Source organism: Uranotaenia lowii, chromosome 2 (assembly GCF_029784155.1).
Source record: "Uranotaenia lowii strain MFRU-FL chromosome 2, ASM2978415v1, whole genome shotgun sequence".
Classification (NCBI taxonomy): domain Eukaryota; kingdom Metazoa; phylum Arthropoda; class Insecta; order Diptera; family Culicidae; genus Uranotaenia; species Uranotaenia lowii.
In genome coordinates this window covers 3,418,278-3,441,829 of record NC_073692.1, presented here as the reverse complement: position 1 = coordinate 3,441,829, position 23,552 = coordinate 3,418,278, and the positions used below count along the sequence as shown (strand labels likewise).

The window sequence follows — 23,552 nt, the reverse complement described above, 5'->3', positions numbered from 1 at the left end:
GGGATAAATCCGGGCAACCTGGCAACCTTACATTGAAATGTTTTTCGTGATAGAATGGGTAAGAATTCAAGGGAAATTAGTTCTATTAGCAAACCTAAAAACTATCAGTTACTCAATAATATGAAAACGATAAACTTTGCTCATAATCCCAGTTAAAACTTTAAGAAGACAAACAAAACTAACAAAGCTCACATGGCCAAACATGGTCCAATTTGTTATGATGATGAAAAGGCTTTCCAAATTCCAAAAAGTCAAACGACTCATTTCGATTTTAATTTTATGTGAACCCGAGCAAGGCCGGGTAAAATCAGCTAGTAAAAAATATATTTAACTTATAGCAATATTTTATTTCAAACCATACAATTATTAAAAAACAAAAAAATAACAGATTCTTACAATATGACACAAGTTATATTTTTTGCAAAACTTGTGCTGGTGTTTTTATCGCTGTACGATTTTTCATCACATTTACTTTGGTTGATATTCGACTTGATTTCAGAACTGAATGCGTTCCCCGTCAGATTGACGATCGAATGCTCTTTCTGCATTCTGTGTACTACTATTCTATATATTCCGACAATGTCACTACGTGGTCCATTTTGAATGGATTTTTCTATCATATCACTATCGATACCAAGGTTTGCCATCAACCGACGCGTTTCTTTCTCGTGGGAATGCATATTATTGTTTTCTGATGCCGTTGGAAACATCACAAATATTCCATGTTCATCTTCCACAAGTTTCTGCAAACGTTCTCTGTAATCGCTTCCATTGTAGTTGGAATTACCATCCGTGCTCTGTTGTGAGCTTGAAAGTTCTAGCGGACCTATCCGCTTCTTAACCAGTCTACTAAAAGAAAATTTTCGACCTTTTGATAAGGCGTTTTCCACGTGTTCGCGGAAGTTACTGTTACTATTGTTGTTAACCACATCGATTCCAATGCTCGGGCGTGCAGTTTCGATGGGATTCAGGAAGTCTTCTTCTAAGACGCTGTTCGCTCTTTTAGTACAGCATTTAATTGTTCGTATTATCGTTGTGTCCTCCGCATTAGTCTGATTGGCAGCGTTTATGTTTTTAAAGCTTGATGACTGATTTGGTGAATATTGTCGTCGTTGGCCTCTAGTAGGAAAAAAACGAAAACGTTTTCTTTGAGTAATAGGAACTTCACTATGTTGGCTACTGGTATTGGGGCTTGCATGATGAGCTGGTTTTTTGTGGGTTTCAGGTTTGACTGTTTGTGCGTATTCGAACCACTGGCACTTCAACAGCTGCTCGATGGTAGGACGACGAGTTGGTGCGTGTACCAAGATGCGTTCTAAAATGGTTGCAAAAATCCTGGTCAAACCACGTTAGATCGTGTTAATGATGCATTTTACTCACGGATCAATCTGCTACATGGTAAACTAAGGGTTGTCGATATCTCAAAATCACCTCTGAGCACGGCAGTTCGCAATAATGGTACTGTCGATGCCCTAAAAGGCATTTTGGCCTGCAGCATAAAATATAGCAGAATGCCCAATGCCCATATGTCGACCTGTGAAAATATATGAATAAGACAAGGTTACGATCACTCTATACAAAAATCAAAATAAGAATTACAGGTCCGCCTATATAATGATCGTCACTGAACAGTTCTGGTGCCGCATATGGTGGAGATCCACAAAATGTATCCAAGTGCTGTAAAGGTCCATTTATCAACTGAGTGCTAAAACCGAAATCAGCTAGTTTGATTCTCTCTTCACTCAGCATCAAAACATTTTCAGCTTTTATGTCTCGATGAACGTATCCAAGACTATGCTGAAAAAAGTGGAAAAGAGTTTGATAATCCCATATCACTTAAAAGACGACGTAGGGACCGTACCAGATGTTTAACAGCCATGAGAAGTTGGTAGAATAATATGGAAGCATGAGATTCTTCTAGTGGACCAATGTCTGCAATCCTGCTGTACAGTTCTCCGCCTTGAATCCATTCGCTAATGAGATAAATCTTGCCTAAAGTTTCTATCACTTCAAATAGTCTGCAACGAAGAATGTTAAGAATTTTTTCACAAACATTCACTAAAATGTTCAGTATATTTCACCTTAGAATGAATGGATGAAATACTGCTTCAAGACTCGTGACTTCTCTAGACAACATACGCAGAGCTTTAGCATCTAGGCGACTAGTATCAACTACTTTAATGGCTACTTTATCTAAAATTTACTCATTTAGGGTCAAGTACTCAGTTTTTCGAGCGTTTGTGCGACGTTTGTTACCTTTGGTTAGTTGATGTACCGCTAGTTTGACCCTGGAAAAATTTCCTCGTCCAATATCGCCACAAAAGCGATACAAGCCAATTCTCCGACCGAGGGCCACCTAAAATACAAAAATTTAAATAATTGAATCGAGTTTAAACAGGCAGTTTTTTATTTATATTACCTCTTGTGAACATCGGGGGTCATTTTGTAGCGCTGTCGTATACCGTTGATACGCCGGTGTTTTTGGTCTCACTCCTACTGCTCTGCTAGCAGAAGTTGATTCCACTGGGAAATGCATGTCAAAAAAGCATATTTGTTTAGAAGAACACTCACACTAAATTTGGTGCAGGAAAAAACCAACCACACACACGATTCCCAACTGAAGAAATTAAAGCAGAAAATAGTAGACTATTGTTTTTTTTTTGTAACAATTCCTACGAACGTTTGCTATAGTACGCGAATTAGAAAAGAAAATAAACCTCGAAAACGTCTATTGCTTACTGAAAGTTTTTATGATTTTCGACATTGATACATTTAAACTCTTTTCAATATTTTTTCAAATGGGAATCGTGCATGTTGAAGTAGGTTAAATATAGTGTTGAGGGAATTTATTGTATTCTATTAGGCCGGATTAAACATCAGATTCTTCTTTTGTCACCTTCACCCCTCCCCTTTTCGATTTTCAAATAGAAGAATAGGGGAATTCTATTATTAATATTGTTATATACACCCTCTCCCTCGAAATGTCCCAACTCGAAGAGAGAAAAGAAGGATTTCAAATTTGATCCGGTCTTATAACAGACTAACAGAAGTTATTCATGATAAACTATACTTTTTCCAAATATCATTAGGATCAATGTGTGATTTGTTGATTTGAACCTAATAAATAAAAACACGATTTTTATCATTTCGTTAACATGTCCATCAGACCGCTGAAAACTTTGTATGGAAATTTCAGGTTCAAAAATTTTCACACCTCTCATAACTTTTTTGGTTAATTTTGCTGCCAGAAGTAGCATTTTTTGCAAGCAATTTATTCAGTTCTGATTTTGCCCTAAGTTTAAATATTATATAGAAATCTGTATGGGAAAAGATAATTTTTCATTAAAAAATCACCAGAGATTAATTAAAAAAAATATTACTTTGGATGATTAGCATTCCTCGGTGCTTCTAGTAAATTTTATGTGAACAATCCATAAACCTAAGTTGTAAGTAACAACTTGTAACCAAGAAAAAAATATTCAAAGTTGTATAACAAAAAACAAAATGTTTTTTTTTTATTTTAAAGCGTTTATGTTTGCTTATTTGAAAGCTGCTTTATCGTGGGATGGAAATATTAAAAAAATAGCAAAAACTGCTTTACATAGCCAATGAATTTGTTAATTTTTATTACAACATTTCATCAAATTATTGAATCTTTTAGCAAGCTGAGCCTGCACTGTTAAATACTTTTTAATGGATCCAGATTCTTTATTTTTGAAATGAGTATAAGAATTCTTAGCTTCTTCTCATGATAGTAAAAAATGAAGCTTACGAATAGGCAAAACCAATATAATTAAAGACAAATTTCATATCTAGTTTATTTAAATTTCCTGTATGATTTAATATGTGAAAATTTCTTATTTCATAAAAATTTCCATACAAAATTGAAACGTGTCTAAACCAGGAAACAGGAGTCAACAAAATCGTTTCAAATTTTACACTGATTGGAAGAGACCCATCGGAGGCATCGAAAAAACATGAGAGGAAAAAGTCAATTTTTGCAGCGGTCTTATGTTTGAATGGAAGCTGATTATCATTATGACGTCTGTTATTCCGTGTTATATGTTTTATGTTTAACTACTCACTAGCTCATTATTCCATTTAGTACATTTTAACATAGAAATCGCACGTTAGAAAGCAGCATACTAGATCAATTTAATAATAGCGCTGAAAAAATTCAAAATAATTTACAAAACGTAAAAAGATTTTAATTAGTACCTAGGTATGAAGGATGAATTGTTTTTTGATGTTATGGTTTCCACAAAGGATTTTTTTACACGGGTTGGTTTTTTTTGATTCTCCTAACACGTTTTTTTAGCATGGTTTCTTTTCGTTATTTGCACGGTTCTTGTAAACGGTTCTCACGAATTATCATGGTTCCTGAAAAGGCTTACCAGACATCCTGCTTTTTCGACCCTTACTGTTCTACTTTGAACTCAAAATGTCCTACTGCTATCAACTACTGCTGTCCTACACAAATCAACAGTTCGTCGTGTTGGTTTTTGTGTCCTTATGCATTTTGTTAGAAAATGCATTGCCGGGTGATGGAAAGTTTGTTCATTTTAACGGGAATCGTTTAAAATAGTTGTTCTGACTACCGCAGTGATATAAATTTTCACCTTTCTCCTGGGTAAGTTCAAACAATGTTACTTATATGTCTAAAATTGTTTTCAACCTGATGATTTTTCTCCATACAGTGGCAGCTAACTTAAAAGCAATGCTTCAGATGAGTTCCTGCAGTTCTCATCGGATTATCAGAGTCACAGATAGTAACCGATCATTTCCCGTTCACCAGGAACCTGATGCCAGTCCATCACAGCAAGATTCCAAGCAGATGAACCGACGTGTAAAGGAGATTGCTCTACTCCAATGTTAGTGATTTGGAAAAAGGCCCTCCCACCAATTCTGTAGAGAATATATCACCCGCGAGAATCCAGACAACACTCCAGGGATTAAAATGTAAGTACTCTTTCTTTATTGCTCTTTCTCGAGATACTTGAAAAATTACCAACTAGAGTTTCCTCGAATTTCATGCAAAACATTGAGACATATCCCAGAGGAATCATATCATGTTAGCACTTTAGTACTTGAAGCAAGTTAGCTGAAATTAGCGAAGGTTAGGAAAAAACAAATCATCTCATGAGATAAAATTTATAAATTAGCAATACGCGATGTTTGCGCCAAAAAAGTATGGGCTTGTGATATAGCTCAGTTGGCAAGTCTGTTGTCTCCTGAGCCGATGTCCGCGAGTTCGAGCCCAAGAGTAAACATCGAACACAGTTGTACCGGATAAGTTTTTCAATAACGATCCGCCAACTGCAACGTTGATAAAGTCGTGAATGCCATAAAGATGGTAAAACGACTATAATCGAAACAAAAAAAAAAAGCCAAAAAAGTATTGCAAAGGTCTTAAGTACGTTTTTACCCGAACATCTTAATTTAGGCCTGCATTGTACCCTGGCATATTTCTCATATATTTTTGTATCGCATATCAATTTTTCAGACAACTCTAAGTCACATTAGAAATACCAGAATTGAAATTGTATTGCAAAACTTTAGCAGCGATTTTCTCAAAATAAGTCAGGTGGCTCGTACGACCTAATCAAAACAAACTCTAGATTTGAATCTTGGGTTCCTTGAAGTTAATCAATCTGATAATAAGATAACTTTTAATTACTATGAAAAAAGAGTTGTTGTGAAAAAGTGTATTTTGGAATTGTTCTGTACAAGTTTTCTAGCAATTCACTGTTAAGGTAAAGTGACTTATTTAAATGACGGTGGTTCGTTAAAAAAAAATTCCTAATTTAGATCCATAATAAAATTTTAAAAATTCATAAACTATCAACGTGTAGATATAGGAATTTTCACTTAAAATTCAGCAATTAACTTTGTTCGATAACTGACTGTACTTATGAAATTTTTATATTTTATACATCAGTGGAAAAGTTTCGAAACTCAGCATAACTCTAATTGATCGAACGAAGTGAATCATTGGTGATTTTCAAGTGTCAACTTTCAGGAAATGTTCCATACATGTTAATATTCTGGAATTTTTTTGGTTGGATCTAGCGTCTGTGTAAGACAAGATCATTAAGATGTATTTTTGTCAAATATCGCCACTGTTTTAAAGAAAATTTCTATAGAATGTTCAAGAATTGGTAAACAAAATAAATCAAAATTAGTTTCAAACGCCTTTGTAACCCATCTTTATGTTTAAAAGGCATCTTAGACTTTATTTCCCAAAGGGTTTTAAAGGGTCGTCCAAAAATATAGCATAAAAAAAAAGATTAAATAATTTTTTTTTAAACGACAAATTGAAAATACTGAGGTTTTAACCTAAATGAAAAAAAAACGATAAAAATAACATATTCCGTAGTCAAAATATCACAATTTAAAAAAAAATAAATAAATTTTTTTTTATAATCACGCGGTGTAATTTTGCCATTCAAGTTAATAATTGTTTTATTCGATGAGTTTTTGAATTATTTTTAGGCCTCCTTCAGTGGACCGCCTGGGTGAAAAATTAAGTTTAACTTAAAATCAAAATGGTCCTAATACATATGCATATAAAAGAAAAAAGTTTCTTTAACATTTTAATCCGTTACAGACGTTTGGATCGAATTGTTATTTATTTTACTTGCCAATTCTATGAAAACATCATTCTAATGTCCTGAGTTGTGATTAGAGTTTTATAAAATGTCAATATTCAAATTTAAATTTCAACATATTAAAAATGTTCAAATTTCTACAAAAAAGGCACTGTAAATTATATGCGCACATTTCGACTGCTTCGTAAAAAATATCAGGTAAACTAAAAGCATGAGCTTCATCAATCAATGGCCATGCTAGGAATCGTTTTACATAAATAAGACGTTTGTTTTACCCGGTTTTTCATTCGCCTTCCCGCTGAATTATATTACCGCATTATTATCGATTATAAATAAAAGTAGAACTCCCTCCGGGTCACTAGCTTTTTTTGACACACGCAAATGTTATAAGAAGTGAAGAGGATTTTCTCAGAGGAAGTAACGTGTAACTGTATGTTTCCACCGTGTTGTCAAGCATGAAGGAAAAAAAAACACATCTAGCTGCTTTTATCACTACTAATAAGCTCTAATCAAAAGAATTAAAGATGATTGAGATTTTCTCCATCGGTGTTAACAACAACCGATAAGCCAAAAAATACAGAAATACTCACATAGAAGTGATGTGAGAGAAAGTATAATTCATTGATATTTTTATTCCTTTTCATTTATTTTGTAAGGGTATTTTGATATACACCTTTTTTATGAATGTTGTTATATCATAGACATTGATCCATAGTTTTACTTCTAATAATTTAATTTCTAAGTGTCTAGCGAGAGTAGCTCTACTTCTAGCTTTCGTTTTTAGAACGATGATTAGCATATTAATGGTAAATGGTGCGAAAAGAGCCAAATGAGTGCAGGAAAATTCGCGAAATAATAAATCCGTATCATACATCTCACTGTTAATATCACTTATCACCATTTATATGTATGAAAGACGGAAAATAAATTCACCAAACAATCAATTTTTAAAAATAAAACCATTCTGATTGATGATACACAAACCGAATTGTGCTCTCTCGGAGAGCTGGGTAGGAACTAAAGGTGTAGAAGACGAATGAAAGAATACCCTTCAAAATTGGAAATGTTCATGCCTTAGAGAAGATGCTATGCTGCCTTTTAACGCAAGACTGTCTCATGTACAAATTGTGTGATTATTATGAATATTTCAAATTTCAAACACTGTTGTTTGCTTGCAAAAGAACAGTCCCCGATCTTCTTGATCTGAAATTTTCAGTCATTGGCTTGGTCGTCCACACGCGGTTCTTTGTTGAGATGTGCTCCTTGTAGGTTGATTAATTGATTATGCAATATGTTGCAAGAAGTGCCGAGTAGGATAATTACGTCGAGTGCTAAAAAAATCGAGTTTTGCAACGAGTTGCATAAATTTTTTTTCTCAAAAAAAAAAAGAGTTGCATACACAGAATTTTGCATTATCGCAAAATACCATTCAAAACCGAGTTTCCAACCTGAAATATCAGTTTATAGTTTTCTCCTTCCGAATCATAACAGTGTCGAAAAGAAGCACTTTTGTACACTGCTTTGAAAATTGTATCGAAAAGTACTACATTGATTTTTTTGGTAGGTAAAGCAAGCCTTGTCTAAACCGAACTTTGTAACGAAAAACCAAAAAAAAAATCGCAGCAATTTGCTAAAAATGAGATTTTTGACCCTCCCTCCCCCCTCCTTCAGCCATATTTCGTAAGCTCAGGCATTAAAAAATGTGAGCCAAATTTTAAGCTAAATTACGTGCGAAAGCAACTTATATTTGCTCGAGATAAATTTATAAGAATTGACGGCTCAAGCGGTGAAATTATTAAATTCCGAACATTAATCGCTACTTAAAGTTTGAAATAAAAATTTAAGGTTCAATGTTGCTTTGAACGCATAACTTTTTTTTTTAAATTTCTAGTTATATGTTAAAAAATATACTTATTTGCCGTTCGAAAATATTAGTTATAAACATGTCCACGTGGACATGACCCAAACCTCTACTCCCCTCTGCGTTGACCAGCGTGGACAATCTAAACTCCCCTCTTACCCCTATGTTGTGGACGGTCCATAATAGGATTTATGTTGGAGGTGATTTGAACTGTGTGGAAGCTTTTTTGGTTTCCGAAACAGTGGGCAGATGACCAAGTTCGTTAAAATCCTCTATTAGTAAACAAAATAGAATAGAACAGGGGTTTTCGGGAAACTCGAGATCATTTCTTAACCAAAATAGTGCTACCAACTGCTTGTGTGAGCAAGGCTTAATTCACTTCTCTTATGACGAAACTTTAACTCGTAACTGTACCTCAAAATAAGACAAAAACTTGCCTGAATAATTAAATTTCAAGTCAAGGTACATATATTTAACAATTTATTAATTTGTATCAATTACCAGCGAGTTCTATTCTTATTCTCAATTAAAAAATATCAAGCTAAATCATTAAACAGAAAATAGATCTTTATTGAATAAAAATTAAAATGTTCTATGTTATATTAAATGTTATCGGCGTTATTCGGCTGTCGTAAGCGAATTCTCTGTAAAAGTTCCTCTTTCCATCGCTCTTCCGGAACCCCTATAGCCCATTCTGGAACAGAGGTGGTAGGTAGATTGAACCCAGCCATTGCATTGACGATCTAGCACAAAATAAAATGGATGATCAGTTATTTTGATATCCTAGTGTGTTACATTATTTGTCTTAACCTGTTCAGTTTTCACCGGATCAAGGTCGATACTGAGAATATTCGGTCTAGGAGCGTTCCACACATCTAAATTGAGGAAATCCCTCGGTGTGTTTTGATCAGATCTTCGAGAATGATCATTAGTTGCCATTTCTGCATCTAAATCCATATTTTCATCGCCTATGATATCGCTTTCTTCATCTTTATTAAGTGGTTGGTATCCATCATATTCACCTTCATTGGCAAATTCGTTTTCACTTTCATCGCTCACAGCGTCCATGTGAATGGCGTCGTTTTCGTGAACTGTCAAGTGTTCATCACTGTCATTAGATCCGGGTAGCTCTGGCAGTCCCATTTCAATGATTCTGGAGTAATCTAGAAGCATGTTTATTTATTAGTTACTATGCAAACACCATTTAGACGTTTCTATGGATGATAAATAGCAACAAATCATATATTGATTCTCGCCATTTCAACATGACTTCAAGTTATATTAAGTTGATCGATCTTCAAACTCCTCCAAAGTGCAATAACATTACAGAAACTAGACAACAATACACGAGAAAGGTTTGTATAATTTAGTGCAATTCCAAAAAAAAGAGTTTTATGAATTGTTGGTCCGTTTTCAGTTTCCTGCAAACTCTGAGAATGCCGAGCTCGTTCACTGTGTCCGTCGATTAGACTATATCAAGGAATCCCTACCTCGTATGCGGAAGGAGTTAATTATTATCAACCATCAACGAAATACCGAATACGATTCCATTGCAATGCCCTCAGGATCCAACTATTTCAGATTTGGTTACCATTGTGGAAAAGCTATCGAACGACCTGAATTTGATATCAAGAGCAACGAAACAAGTTACTCGAAATACATCGATCCTTACATGAGTACTGCTAGCTCCGACTTCAATTATGCCAAATGTAACAAGTCTGACGATATCACTTTCTGGAATTGGAGAACCGATATTAGAAATTAGAAAACCTACCCAGCTAAATAGTTAAATTTATTGAAGCAGCGATTTTGGTCAATAAATCAGTTTAAGTATCAATAAAATTTTGCTGTACGCATATGCTATGTTTTACTCAGGTTTTACTTTTCTATTATTGTATCAGCTTTTTCTTCATTTGTGATAACCAAGATGTGTATATACTTATAGGAGGTGTTCTGATATGGCCAATTTCTGATTCAGCCATGTTGGTTTTACAATTTGTCTTCAAGGAGTTTGTTTATCAACAAAGCCTTCTGTTTGTGGGACTTAGCTTTAGCAAAACAGAAATTTAGAAAAATGTCCCGTTGGCCCTGAAACTGTTTGTAATTTATGTTTTGGACTGCTCAAAAGAATAAAGCTACCTCCTAGGCCGATGACATAGTGTACGCGATGCGATGCGAATTTGTGTAGCGAACCGCGTTCGGTGGAAATGTTTGTGAATCGCTTAGACCTGACTTACTGAATGCGGGTCATCGGCCTTATTCTTACACAGATTTCCATAACAATGACAGCTCATCTGAGTGAAATTGGAGTGAAGGCTATTGCTTCAGGTATCAGAATGGGGGTAGGCACATTATCCAAACACGGGAAAATTGTAAATAGCCTTTTTTATCCAGGATTTCATCATTTACCTGAAACCTGAAAAACCTATAAAAGGGAAAAATAAATTCAATCTATTTAAGGTGGCATAAAGCCTTTCCTCAGTGGAAATTCCACTTTGACTTAGGGATTGCTTTCTCACTGATTGCGAGCGCGTCTATCGCTTATTTTATGCATCTGTATTGGGGCATCATGGATATTTTATGCTTTTTTTATTTGTTCCTAAAGATCCTAACATTGAATGTCATCACTCAGAGAAAACTTGGTATTTGAAACAAAACAATACTGAATTTGAATCCTATTAATTTTACGCAGAATTAGCACTTCGGCAAATTTTATAGAAACTGAGTAGAATTTTTAATGAAAAAGAATATGAAACTGATAGTTGGACGCAGGTCAAAGCTAGAGTGCTTTGGGTAGAAGAAACGAATAGATGTTGAAAAGCAATTTTTGATTGAACATCAATAAGTCACACAAACGCAACCTATTTGCAAATCATAGATTGTGGGGAATCGTGGGCCACATTTTGGTGGGTATCTTGGGCCACCTATATTTTTATGTTTTATACACATTCTGAACTTAAAATGCATTTTTCCTCTCTGTAATTTTTTTTTCTGGTAAATGAAGAGTTATGAAAAATATTTTGTCCATCCTATATAAGGAATTTTGCAGAAACGTTCGCGAGCCAGGTTTTCGAAACTTTTCGATAATACACAACTCTCTTTTTACTTTCCTCATCTGAAATTACTTTAAAATAACGAAATGAGTTATGAAATTACAGTTTTGGGTCAACTCATAAACTTTGCATGTCATTCGGTCAATTTATATTTGATGGCTCACGATTCCCCATACTTTTTCAAAATCCAAAAAAAATGCTTTTTTTAAAACAGTCAGAACTTGGGGAAAATGAATTATTAAAAATTAAAAAAAAAGTCTAATGATACGTTAGAAATGCAAAAAACCATACCAATTTTTTTTCATTTTATCTTATAAAATAAAAACGTTATGGAGTATAGAAAAAAAGGCCCATGATTCCCCACTCTCCCATATTACATAATTAGTAAAAAAAATGAGAAAAAAAACCTTTGATTTTGGAAACGTTCGATTTTGGCAACACTAAATGTTCGGGCGTGCTGCCAAAAACAAACGGGGTCTGTAATAATTTTTGAAACAGGATTTGTTCTTTGAACTAAAAAAAATCTTTTAATCAAAGAATTTGTTTAAATGTCTGTCGAAACCGACTGTTTCCACGCGTTTTTTTTCAATTTCCAAATCTCACGCCTCATTTCGTACCGAACTGTTCTCCGTAAAATTAGTTTGTTAACTGATTTTTCATTCCTACTCTATTAGTGCAAAGACTATGTTGGGACTACATGCAAACTTTTTCGTGTATTCGTCTGCTTACATTAATAAAAGCCATTTTTAATGTTTGGTAGTTTTTTTTTATTAACATCTGCAAATTTTTTAAAGTCTACATTTGATTTTTTGTTTTACTCATTTGTTAAATTTAGTTCCTTCTTCAGATTCTCAGGAACATCTAGATAAATTTTGTCTAAACCAATACCAAACATGAGTTCTCTTAGTTTCTTTACGTCTACTGCATCTTCAGCGCTAGACCATATTGTAAATGTTACATTATTGGTCGGGTCGAGCTCTTGATGCAAGGCGGACAACTGATCGAAGCTATATGCGGCAATGCCAGCTCTGATAGGGAAAGTCAAAGCAGTGCCAGCTCGATCTATCTCATTTGCCAATAGTACGTCGATCATTTGTTGAACATTTTTGTTGGAATATTGACCAATCTGATAATCTTGACCCCATTTTGTCGTCCAACCGATAGAGAGCACTACAGATTGCAGTGCTTTTACTGCCAAAAAAAATCTCGAAGGGTCAACAGGAATGACTTCACTGTCAACAGGTCCCGGTATGATATCAGCATTAATCCAGGTTTGATATGTATTTACATCGTAGTGTTGCTTTATGATTTCCACAGATTTTTCTAAAGCTTCAATAGATTTGAAGTCTAATTTTATTCCTTTACTCTTTCTTGACTGCAAATTATACGCCTGAACACGTATTAAAAAATCTCTAAGCGACAAGTCCGACTGATTGAGTGGAGGATGGGCCATGATGGGAATAGAATCTGTTCCATTTTCCAAATGTCCCATCAAAATATCGGCTTCAATAAAATCCACGAATCCTGCAAAGAACAGTATTTTTAGATATGCTGGACTTTATCAATTATTACCACCAACCTTCCAGAACATCGTTCAGATATGTAGCATTATTAACGGCGTGAGCCCAAGTAATGTCCGTGAGAAATCGCTGTGCCATAGATTCTGTTAAATGATACGCAGAAATTAGCGGATTCTTTTTCTCTTCCTTTTGATGGTTAGCATGTTTAGCTAAGTTTTCAAATAGAAGTACTTACCGTGGTTCAGCAACAAACAAATAATCAATGGATGATAGAGTAATGTATATAGAAACATCACGATTTCACAGGTATTGATGAATGGGCAAATCAAAATGCACTTGCAAACAGAAAAAAATCATTGCGTTGACGCTTCTGCGTTACACTACGTTATGTTAAATATGCTAGTAAAATATTACAGTTTTTTTTTAATTTTGAAAGAAACGTGTTTGATGAAATTTCAACCAGTACAACGATTATTTTCCTCTTAATAGTAAAAATTTATGTATAGAGATTTAGCAGCATTTGTTTGTTCTGTTGTATAGTATTTTAAAATTTATTGTAACTCCGAACAAGATGCTGTTTGAGATTAAGCTATCTGCGCGCGCATGACATCATACTAAGAACTGTCTAAGGCAGATGAGTAAGACCCAACGCATTGAACTCTGGTTCAGTTCAATTCGTGATTTCGTCGGGTATAGTTGAAAATATAGAAAAGCAGTTGATTCTGCAGTGTGGTATGTTCTAAAAATAAATGTTGAAATGAAAATGGAGAATCATTTTAAATTAATCAACGAAATCGAAAGTTGGGCATAGAAATTCTTGCACTTCGTGTGAATTTTATAGTTTGAAGGGCATTATGTGTTAAAATGTGCAAATAAGTGTTGAAAAAAGGAGAATTTGAGTGTTTTTCAGAGTTTAAGGTTATGTAACAGCAAATTTCAACGTGTGACGAAAAATATTGAAGCGCCAAGGAAAATAAAATATGCTAGGGAAAGCGCTGAAGAATCCCAACATTTCTATTTTTGGTTGTAGTGCCCTTCGCGTTTAAATCTAATGGGAAAGTGTGCCAGAGAAAATTTATTTTTACTTTTGAAGTATCATCACGGGGAGTATGAAATGGTCTACCACTTGACGCGCTCTGTCCTGTTTATTGGTTATTGATTACCCACGGGTTGTGTGAGAAGTTAAGATGAAGCAATGGTTATTTTCATTCTCCGGCCCTAAAATTAGCAACAACGGTCAAAAAGAAACCAGACGCACTTGCTTGATGATCTTCGGCGAGTGAAAAATTATTCTTGATGATATAATGTTTCAAGATAGTCTACATTTCGCGATGATAATTTTGATAATGTTAGCTTAAGTGACTTTATGAACCGACTAAAAAGATTTACGACCGGTAATTCGTGAGTTATTGGTGTCGTTGCGGGCGTTGTACATGATGGTTGAATTTTTTAGATTGGTTGCATTAACGAAATCCGTTGGAATAGTCTATATTTAAAATTTTGGAACAAATTATTCTTCCAACGCAAGCAAGCAAGTACGTCAATTCCGGAGCCATTTGATAGATTTCGAATCGTGAATTCGCTTGCACGAAGTTGCGTCATACGGATAGATCTATTTATATTTAAAATGTGTTACAATTCATTCTGCAGTTCAGACATGCCCCAATTTGATGTCATGCTAGCGACGTGGCAAACCAAATAAATCAGCAACAATGTCCGGTCCACCAACGGGTGGTGGGAGAGGATGGCTACGAACGCCTCCCCCCACTTATTTTCGGTCCCCATCACCGTGGATTCCACACGGATCAACTCCACCACTGACACAGATAGCCTCAACGAGTTTTCAAAACACAGGAGGAAGACTGGAGGAAATAGCAGCACAACCACAAATCGATCGTTCTACAGCATTTGAATATGGTTCTTCATCCAATGAAATCAAATTTCAACGTACCGATGTTCAAACGTCCAGCGGAGCTATACAGAAAGATATCCAATATCAAAAACCGCAAGGCATGCGACCTTTGGATTCACAATTCTACCAGACTTCAATTGTTCAAACTTCATCAAAACAGCATCCAACCTATCAACCACCAGTCAGCCGTTCACCAATGTCATCTGCGCAACAAGTTTATTCAGAAGGCCTCACTAATAGCCCCGTCTTTCAACGGTCGCATCCTCCATCGACGGCTAGCACGTTTCGTCAAAGTCCGTACCCTTGTTATCAGCATGGGGATGGATCAGCTCCGATGATGTCATCGATCGGAGAATATTCTGCCAAACAAGTGCCATATGTGGTTTACGATTACTCGGGAGAATATGGTCCGTCTACAGCAGAAATAATAGCAAATCAATCGCAAGATTATGTAGACGAAAAGTTAGCGGAATACCAAGCAACGATTCATTTATTACAAGGTGAGTGCTTTTTATTGTCAGTTCTGTGCAATGATTTGTATACTTTCTCAATTATACCCCATGTGAGATTTTCTTATTACTGCAGCATCTTTTGAAGAAGGAATGCAAAATCTCTGATAGATTTGATTTCTTGAAATATATACATATACTTATTCATAAGTAGGTACCTTATTGGATTTATTGTACACACTTTAAAGTATAATTAGAGTTCAGTATCGTCAAGTGGCGCTAATTGTATCGCTAGCTCGGTCAAAGTAAGCGATAAGAATCTAAAAAAGAAATAGTTTTTTTATATTAGCTCTTGTTTTCGGGTAACTCTTGAAAATACATAAAAATCAATTCAGAAATATGAGCATTTTTTTTTTTTTGACAAAACTGTAAAAGCTATGAAAAGACGAAGGAGCCACTCGGCAATTGTTGATTGGGCTAGTGCCATGCTAGTGCTAGTGTCATTACTATAGCTATATCTACCACAGCCCCCACTACCTCAAATAAGCGGGGTTCCACTGTGATAATGTGGGGAATTCGAAGAGATGGTAGTATTCAGATGTTGACAAACTACAAAAAAAAAACATTGAAAATCAATCCATTTCAAAAGAGCGCGTACATTTACTTTACAATCATTATTTGAGATTAGACACGAATGCCATAACGCTGGTAAAGATTCAAAAATAAAACCTAAAAAAGAAAATACTTGACATTTGTGCGCATTTAAGCGTATAACCTAAATTGTATGCATATTGATTACTGTTTGTATACTTAAAGATGTTAAAGTAATGCGTTGTAAGTCGTATTCCTTTGTAGTTTTAGCATAAGATGTGAAACAACCTCATAAAATGGAAGAAGTACGTAGGTTTTTCAGATCAAATGTCCTTCAATAAAAAAGAGTAAATTTGGTAAAATTTTACAAATCGAAGAGTACGCCCATTTCTCAACCGAAAAAGAGTACATGTACTCTTAAAAGAGTAGGTACGTATGTTAACCCTAGACTACATAGTTAGGTATTGGCTTTCCCATTAGAACTATGGTTATGGTCACTGAGGTGTTTGGTATCATACTAATAACTCCAGAACTAGTGAGTGCTTTGTATGACGATAACAAAACAGACTAATAGAATGAATGTGTTCATTATTGTTCTTCAAAATGCTGCTTCTTGTGTTTTCCATGAGAACTGTAGAGAATAATATTTTAAAGAAAAATAACGATCGGTTACGACAAGAACTTCCAATGAAAATTGAGAGATTTTCATAAGATTCTTATGAAAAACAATTTAGCACTCGAAAATGCGGTTCATAAGACGCATATGTTATAAACATTATAATAATAATTAGCCTGAGTGTCCATTTTGGAAGCCATCAAATTCTTATCAACACAAATTATTATGCATCAGGCGAACCTTCATGTATTTCAATACATCTGCCACTACTAGCATAACAGTCCCGTATGAATTTTCGTCATTTTTTCATCTAACCTGACAGTTCGTCATTTTGAACATTGGACTTCAATATAAAACAATAAAGAAAAAAAAATTTTATTCTAGAAATTTCGAATAAAAATTAACTACATAGTGACTTTGCCATATGAAATATATCCGTATAACGGTCACATATGTGCAATACCGCGGGTGTAGTGACCTTCCTTCCGGTGAAAAAATCTTTCAATTATAGCTATAAATCATTTAAAAAAGATTTAACTCACTTGATGTCGGACTATACACATTTGAAGGCAGGCTAAAATAAAGGCAGGAATGTCATCCTGTGAGAAAAGCTATCAGAACTTGAATGGAGTCTTCGAACTTCATAAGAACAATTCTCGGATCCAAAAACTTCGCGATGCCGATTTTGCAATCATCCAGTAATCTATGCGTTACAATAAAATATAACAACAACCTTTCATTCATGTATACTTATATACATATAGATATTCTTAAACCTTATTAAAATTCCGTATCTAACCCGCTTCTTTATGCAGCATATAACAGAAAACTCAAATATGTACTAAAAAATATTCTGAATACCTCTAAAAATGCCGCAATGTGAATAGCCTATGTACCTACATATACTATGTTAAAAATATTCTTGTTGATTGCAAGCTGTAGATAAAATTGTTTAGAGTATAAGGGAATGAAAATGTTAAAATCAATGTTCGAGTTCGAGCTCAAAAGTAAACATCGAACACAGTTGTACCGGATAAGTTTTTCAATAACTGCAACGTTTGTCTAGAGTCGTGAATGGGGATTTTTCATTGTCAGACAGCATCTAAATTAAAAAAAAAAGTAAATTCTCTAAGATAAATCATTGGAAAAGCGATGTGGCGCTGTGCTGGAAACTATCATTACATAAATCACATTAACTTAAGATGATTTATGTATTATGTAATGATCCTTAAGATTCTTAAGGATACTGAAGGAAGTTTCATAATTAATCAATCAATTGATAATATCAAATATGTATTGACGGAATGAACAAGACGCAATATTTTGCATTTTATGTTTTTGCAAACCTTCAAAGGCTTCACTTTAACGCCTCATATTGTATCTATTGAAAATAATACGCTATATGCTACATATGTGTTTCACGGTTTTCGCCATCAAGGGATCTGTACTCACGCGTCTTGTTTTATCGAAATTTTTTTTTCTATCTAACATCTTCTACACCTCTGCAGATATTCACCTTACATGTGTAAATTTGTAGCTGACAGTGAACTTCTAAACACTTCTTGTGGCATAGAATAAAAGCGTCACAGCTCAACGCAAAACATACTAATAGAAATAGAAATAACCCCAAGGCTATTGAAAATAGGTCATTCTTCTGAGATAGACGATTCTATTTTTATGAATGAACACGAAAATAAACAAAAACAAAACATTCAACCTGCTACTAAAGCATCGTACCGGCGTCTGGCGATCTTCTTGTGTTTGTTGTATACAACGAGTAAGAATCTTTAGGAGATTTAGGAAATTCAATCAACTCTCTTTCTCTTTGATTTGACAAAAGTTCTCAGTGTGTTAGTGAAAGCCGATGAACATTGATTGATTCCTTTAGTTTTTGTTCACCTTGACATTATGGTAATGATGCTTCAACACAAACGTTTCGGTTACTGCGTCATGAGCGTTGACCATCACAAAACAGCTCGATGATGTCAACAATTTCGTTCATTGTCAGTTAATCGTTTATGTTGATTGCTGTTTTTGGGTTGGACATTATATGTATTGGATCAATATCAATTGAAATGTCTTAGAAAAAATCAACGGTTTTCTCATAAACAATGAAATTCAGTTGACATACCGTTTCCTGATTATTTCTTGTATGAATTTTAGTGTGTTGGAGTTAAAGAATTTACTTACTTCAGAGCTCACAACCAATTTTGTACTCAATTATTTTGTCATTTATAAAATATGTAATGATATCTACGATTAATTATGTGATAAATACCCGCTTTGCCAGACAATGAAAAAAATATAAATGTTGTATTCCAGGACTATATTGTTTATTATTTTTCCGTAATTTCTACTAGCCATCTTCAAATATGGTCAGTATAACTTATTTAAAACCTTCATTTTTTCCCCATAATATCACATTCGTTCGTTCCTCTATTGACAATAGCATCTATCTTAGTATCGCTGTCATATATTTGAACTCAGTAGTAAACTGACTGTCGAGTTAAGTTCACGTGTTTCCAGTTCGCACTACTAGTCGCATTTGGAAGCCTTCGAAACCTGTTGCTATTCGTGAACCGGATTAAGTGAACGTCATAAAGTTTTTCTCGAGCTCCATATAACACCGCAGACGCAAATAATATTGATTTTACGTAGTGAACAATTGAATTTGTCTAGCGGATATTTGAGTTTATCGCAAAATTTAAATTGGAATTACGGTTTCAATGTGTTAGCTATTAGAGAAAAAATGTGATACTTTAGTACGATACCAACTTGATGTAGTTAGATTGTTGCATCATTAAAAATGGATTCTAGATGGAAAAGTCATCTCCAGACACCGAAAAACGACAAAATTTCTTCAGGAATCCACAACGAAGATGAGACGGACCGTGATAAATTAGATTTAGAAAAACGGCATTTACAAAAGCCATCAGCAAGCAAATTAGGATTGCATGATGAATCTGAGGACCACGGTGCTTGGTACGACGCTTATCGTACGCGTGGAGACGGATCTGTCGCGTACAATAATGCTCGTCGATATGGAACCAGCGAATATGATTCACATATTTTGGAAAAAAGAGGTGAGATTAGTGTACTTAGTTCACACATCATATGATGCTGCAAAACTTCAATTCACATGCAATGTAAGAAGGTATATGTAGCTAAAGAAATGGAAAAATTGAGACGTAAATTTATGTTTTCTTAAAACGTTACCTCGCGTTACGGTTTACAAATTCATCGGGAGACTGCCGGTGTGAGAGAAGAAGTATCGTGAGTGTGAGAAACGTCGATCCGAAAATTGAGCACGGTATTTTTGTGAGAGTATAGAGTAAACAACTTCATTCAAAACCAAAACAAAAATACTACGTTATACACATTAGGTTGACTCAAATTAGGTATCTTCTTTTTTTTAAAATATGTCTTTATTTGTACCAATTCATCATTACTTTCAATAAATTACATTCAATAATGAACTGTTCAGAGCCCTTTAGTTAACTAAATACTAAAAATTATTTTTTGGATTAAATTTGATAAGCACAATTGAGTTTTTTTAATGTAGGAGAACATTCTGTTATGTCAAGATTATTTTAAACTAAAAACTATCTTAAAATTACACCAATTACATATATAGAGAACGAATCTCTGCGATGGAAGACTGCATCGATCTGCCTCTGATTCATTGATTGAATCAATGTTTGCAATCCGATGAAGATCTTCGGTGCTTTGCCAAGGTGGAAGTCGAAAAATCATTTTCAGAACCTTGTTTTGAATCATCTGGATAACTTTCTTCCTAGTCGCGTAGCAGCTAGACCAAATCGAAACTGCATACATTATCGCAGATCGAAACACTTGTTTGCAGATGAGCATCTTATTTCTCAAACACAATCTGGATTTCCTGTTGATAAGAGAATGAAGAGATTTAGTATATTTTTTTAAATTGAAATTGAATATCTCCAATATGAGTTTAAAAAGTAAGAGTGGTAAGATTCCGATAAAGTGTGAGTTCCAAGTATTTCGCGTGATAAGAATCCCATTAAAAGTTATGGAATGATTTTCATTAGGTTTTAAAAATTGAGCTCTTGGCTTATGGGGAAGTAAAATAAAATGAGTTCTAGAAACGTAGATAAAAATATATTCCACATTTTCAAGTAATTCAAACAAGAATTAATTTTTTTTTGCAATCTGCTGCGTACCACCCATAAATTTTGACCTTTGGTTGAAAGCAGTGTCGTTAGAAAATAATCAGAAGTAAAAATATTGTATAAAATCGGCCCAATTATACTGCCCGGAGAGACACCAGCTCTAATTGGTGTCCTTCAGAGCTTGAGTTCAAATAATTTTGACTCTAATATTTATTGTGAGCCTACTTGGTTAAATTATTCTATCTGAACTTTTCTTTTACCGTGAATTAAAGGGAAAGGGAATCTTCGATTGCTTTGATCCAGAATAGCTTTGAATAATTTTAGAGATAGAAAGGAAAATCATATCAGTTACACTCAAATGTTGATGTGTAGTGACGAAAACCAAATTGTTTATCAGGGAAAAAAATAATTCTGACCAATGTGAATCATCATTCTATTCAAAATAACTCTCTCAAATAGTTTTCAAGTAAACTAGCAACTTATTGCTCGATAACTGGAAGGCACAGAAGCACTTTTTCCAGGTTTCAAAATTGGAGGTACTTTGGCATTTTCTATTCATTGAAAAAATAAGCCAAGAGAAAACATTTTTTGTGAATTTTATCTAAAAAAATAATGTGCTTTCAGGCAACATTTTACTAGGAATGTAAAAAGTCCTATCTTCCCCAGGAGATTTCACATTTTTTTTTTTTGAAAAACAATTTAAGTTTATCAATATTTGTTTTGCAAAAACTATCATTAGGGGGAAGTGTTCCTAAATGCGCATGTTGGGTAATATGCGCATACAGCCGATTGACGATATGGCTAGAGATTCATCAAATCTAATAAGTGCAGTTTGAGGGTAATACGCTTTAAACACATGGCATGAAAAAGTAAAATTGTTATATAAAGTCGAAAAAATTTAAAAATTCAAACAAGATTTTTGTCAGTTATGTTATAATATATTGAACTTTAATTATTGTGCGTACAGATTCTGTGAATAAAAATTTTAGTGGTTTTTCTTTCTTATTCATCTGGAAATCGGAAATTCAACAAATCGAAGCTTTTGGCAAAGTTGTAAATGATAAGATATTGGAATAAGAGACAGGTTCTGAATGCCCATATCAAGGCAGGTTAAATGCCTATATCAAGAAAAATAGATTAGTCTTATAAATTTTTTACTTTCTATCATTTAAACATGAAATCTACGCTCAAATCACGATCTTACAGCTAAAAAAGAAGAACTTCCTACTGATCCGATAAAAATACAATATGAACAAAATATTACCCTGAAATATGGCCATATGGCATACTTAACTATATTTCATGCAAAAGAACTAGTGATGTAAACAATTTCAGCCTTGACGTATGCTTAACATCCGTTTCTACCATTTTCAATTAAATAATTTCAAAATATTGCAATTGTAAATGAAATATAGCTTAAAACATAAATATGCGCATTTAGCCCGCCGGTTTCGGAAATCGGCTATTTTGACTTCTTTTATTATAAAATTATTTTCATAAAAACTGTAAGAGATTTTAACAGAAAAATTGCTCTTACGTATAGAAAACAGATGTCCGCTCATGTGCATATAGTTTTCAGACTCCTATCTATTGGAATATGGGAAAAAATGAGTGCTTTCCTTAAAATGCGCATATAGCCCGCCTCTCCCCTACCACTAAAATTACCACGTTAAAATTTTTTTTTGTTTTGTTTATTTTATAGAGGCCTTAAAACGTTAAAATTGAAATCATGATCAGATTAAATTTTTTAGGCTAATTTTTGAGCTTTTTCTGCGTTTGTTAAAAGAAGTTTGTTTCCATCTTTCAAAGAAGGAATTTTCAAAATATTAATCAATTTCCAAAATGGCTTTGAGTACGGTTTCATGTCCTCTACTGCTTTTCAAAATTTTAGTATTACGAATAAAATTAAAACGACGTTTGATCTCTTTTTGAAGATCGCAATGAATAAATTTTAAATAAGGATCTCTAGTTCGTTGAAATTGGCGTCGACGAATGCTTTTCAATCGTATGAAAATCTGAAGATCATCATCGATCAAAGGTTGATTAAACTTATGTTTAACTTTAAATATAGAATCGGCTTTAGCATTGACTATTGAAGTTATTGTCAAATTTTCTACAGCCAAATCAATATCTTCTATCGAATTCAATGGAACGTTTACATCCAAATTACGTTCAATAAAATTCCTATATCGCTCGCAGTTAGCTTTTTGAAAGTTAAATGTTGATTTTAAAGGGTTTTCAATGGGACTTTGGAATAAAGAAAAAGTTACAGGAAGGTGGTCTGGATCGAGGTCCGCATGAGTCACCCGATTAATGGTGCTTATACTGCCTCAGGGAGTTCTCATTATGCCCCTATAGTGACCGATTTTCAGCATTCGACAAAAACTTTTAAAATGCATTTGTCTCTACTTTTTCAAGTTTCTGCCTGATACCGAATATTCTCCTTTAGTGTTTCAACACGAAGTAGTGATGTAACCTTGTTGAAAACGACGATATATATGATTGCAGAAAACTTGATCATCGTGATAAATTTATAAATGTCACAAGTTACTTTTGTTATTTAAAGATCGACACAAAGAATAACACCACCAATTCGCAAAGCAGTCCAAATTTGGACCATTAACCTATGGCCTCAAAAAATACTGATGACGTTCAGTTTGGTTTATTAGTTGTCGAGTTATGCTATAAAATTAGTATCGTTCAGTTCAGTTTGCTTTATTAGTTGTCGAGTTATGCTATAAAATTAGTATCGGAGCCCCTCTTCCTACCTATCCCATACCTTTCCCATGCCAAAATT

At 34.2% G+C, this 23,552-nt stretch overlaps 4 protein-coding genes across 14 annotated transcripts in view; 1 reads left to right on the top strand and 3 right to left on the bottom strand.

Annotated features, from left to right (window-relative positions):
* Nucleotides 1-326: 326 nt before the first annotated feature.
* Nucleotides 327-7,636, bottom strand: LOC129748526 (serine/threonine-protein kinase NIM1-like). 7 transcript variants are annotated; one of them, XM_055743174.1, is made up of 9 exons: nucleotides 7,481-7,636; nucleotides 4,086-4,167; nucleotides 2,420-2,523; nucleotides 2,257-2,356; nucleotides 2,082-2,193; nucleotides 1,862-2,018; nucleotides 1,600-1,797; nucleotides 1,381-1,534; nucleotides 327-1,315 (listed from the first exon to the last, which is right to left on the bottom strand). In XM_055743174.1, coding segments are annotated over exons 2-9 (1,749 nt in total). In that variant the 5' UTR covers nucleotides 4,087-4,167; nucleotides 7,481-7,636; the 3' UTR covers nucleotides 327-392. The 7 variants fall into 7 exon arrangements, with proteins under 7 accessions (XP_055599149.1, XP_055599151.1, XP_055599152.1 ...); XM_055743176.1 differs by having other exon boundaries at nucleotides 7,282-7,630; XM_055743177.1 differs by having other exon boundaries at nucleotides 7,542-7,592.
* Nucleotides 7,637-9,018: 1,382 nt separating this feature from the next.
* On the bottom strand, nucleotides 9,019-10,395 carry LOC129747892 (male-enhanced antigen 1-like). Of its 3 annotated transcripts, XM_055742276.1 has the most exons (4): nucleotides 10,352-10,385; nucleotides 10,142-10,203; nucleotides 9,280-9,632; nucleotides 9,019-9,212 (listed from the first exon to the last, which is right to left on the bottom strand). In XM_055742276.1, the coding sequence occupies exons 3-4, from the start codon at nucleotides 9,610-9,612 to the stop codon at nucleotides 9,072-9,074; spliced, it is 474 nt and encodes a 157-aa protein (XP_055598251.1). In that variant the 5' UTR covers nucleotides 9,613-9,632; nucleotides 10,142-10,203; nucleotides 10,352-10,385; the 3' UTR covers nucleotides 9,019-9,071. The 3 variants fall into 3 exon arrangements, with proteins under 3 accessions (XP_055598251.1, XP_055598250.1, XP_055598249.1); XM_055742275.1 differs by having other exon boundaries at nucleotides 10,142-10,395; XM_055742274.1 differs by lacking the exon at nucleotides 10,142-10,203 and having other exon boundaries at nucleotides 10,244-10,395.
* Nucleotides 10,396-12,279: 1,884 nt separating this feature from the next.
* LOC129747578 (protein FAM151B-like) lies at nucleotides 12,280-13,560 on the bottom strand. Its single transcript, XM_055741863.1, has 3 exons — nucleotides 13,278-13,560; nucleotides 13,102-13,185; nucleotides 12,280-13,046 (listed from the first exon to the last, which is right to left on the bottom strand). The coding sequence occupies exons 1-3, from the start codon at nucleotides 13,333-13,335 to the stop codon at nucleotides 12,337-12,339; spliced, it is 852 nt and encodes a 283-aa protein (XP_055597838.1). The 5' UTR covers nucleotides 13,336-13,560; the 3' UTR covers nucleotides 12,280-12,336.
* Nucleotides 13,561-13,721: 161 nt separating this feature from the next.
* LOC129749056 (muscle-specific protein 300 kDa) overlaps nucleotides 13,722-23,552 on the top strand; it is a 65,499-nt gene continuing 55,668 nt past the window's right edge. For 2 of the 3 annotated variants that reach the window (XM_055743879.1, XM_055743883.1), the window contains exons 1-2: nucleotides 13,722-13,774; nucleotides 14,693-15,454. In XM_055743879.1, coding sequence (XP_055599854.1) covers nucleotides 14,755-15,454 — 700 coding nt within the window. In that variant the 5' untranslated portion in view covers nucleotides 13,722-13,774; nucleotides 14,693-14,754. Of the gene's footprint in view, nucleotides 13,775-14,692; nucleotides 15,455-19,148; nucleotides 19,694-23,552 lie in introns of those variants that run through there. The other variant, XM_055743880.1, reaches the window with a different exon arrangement.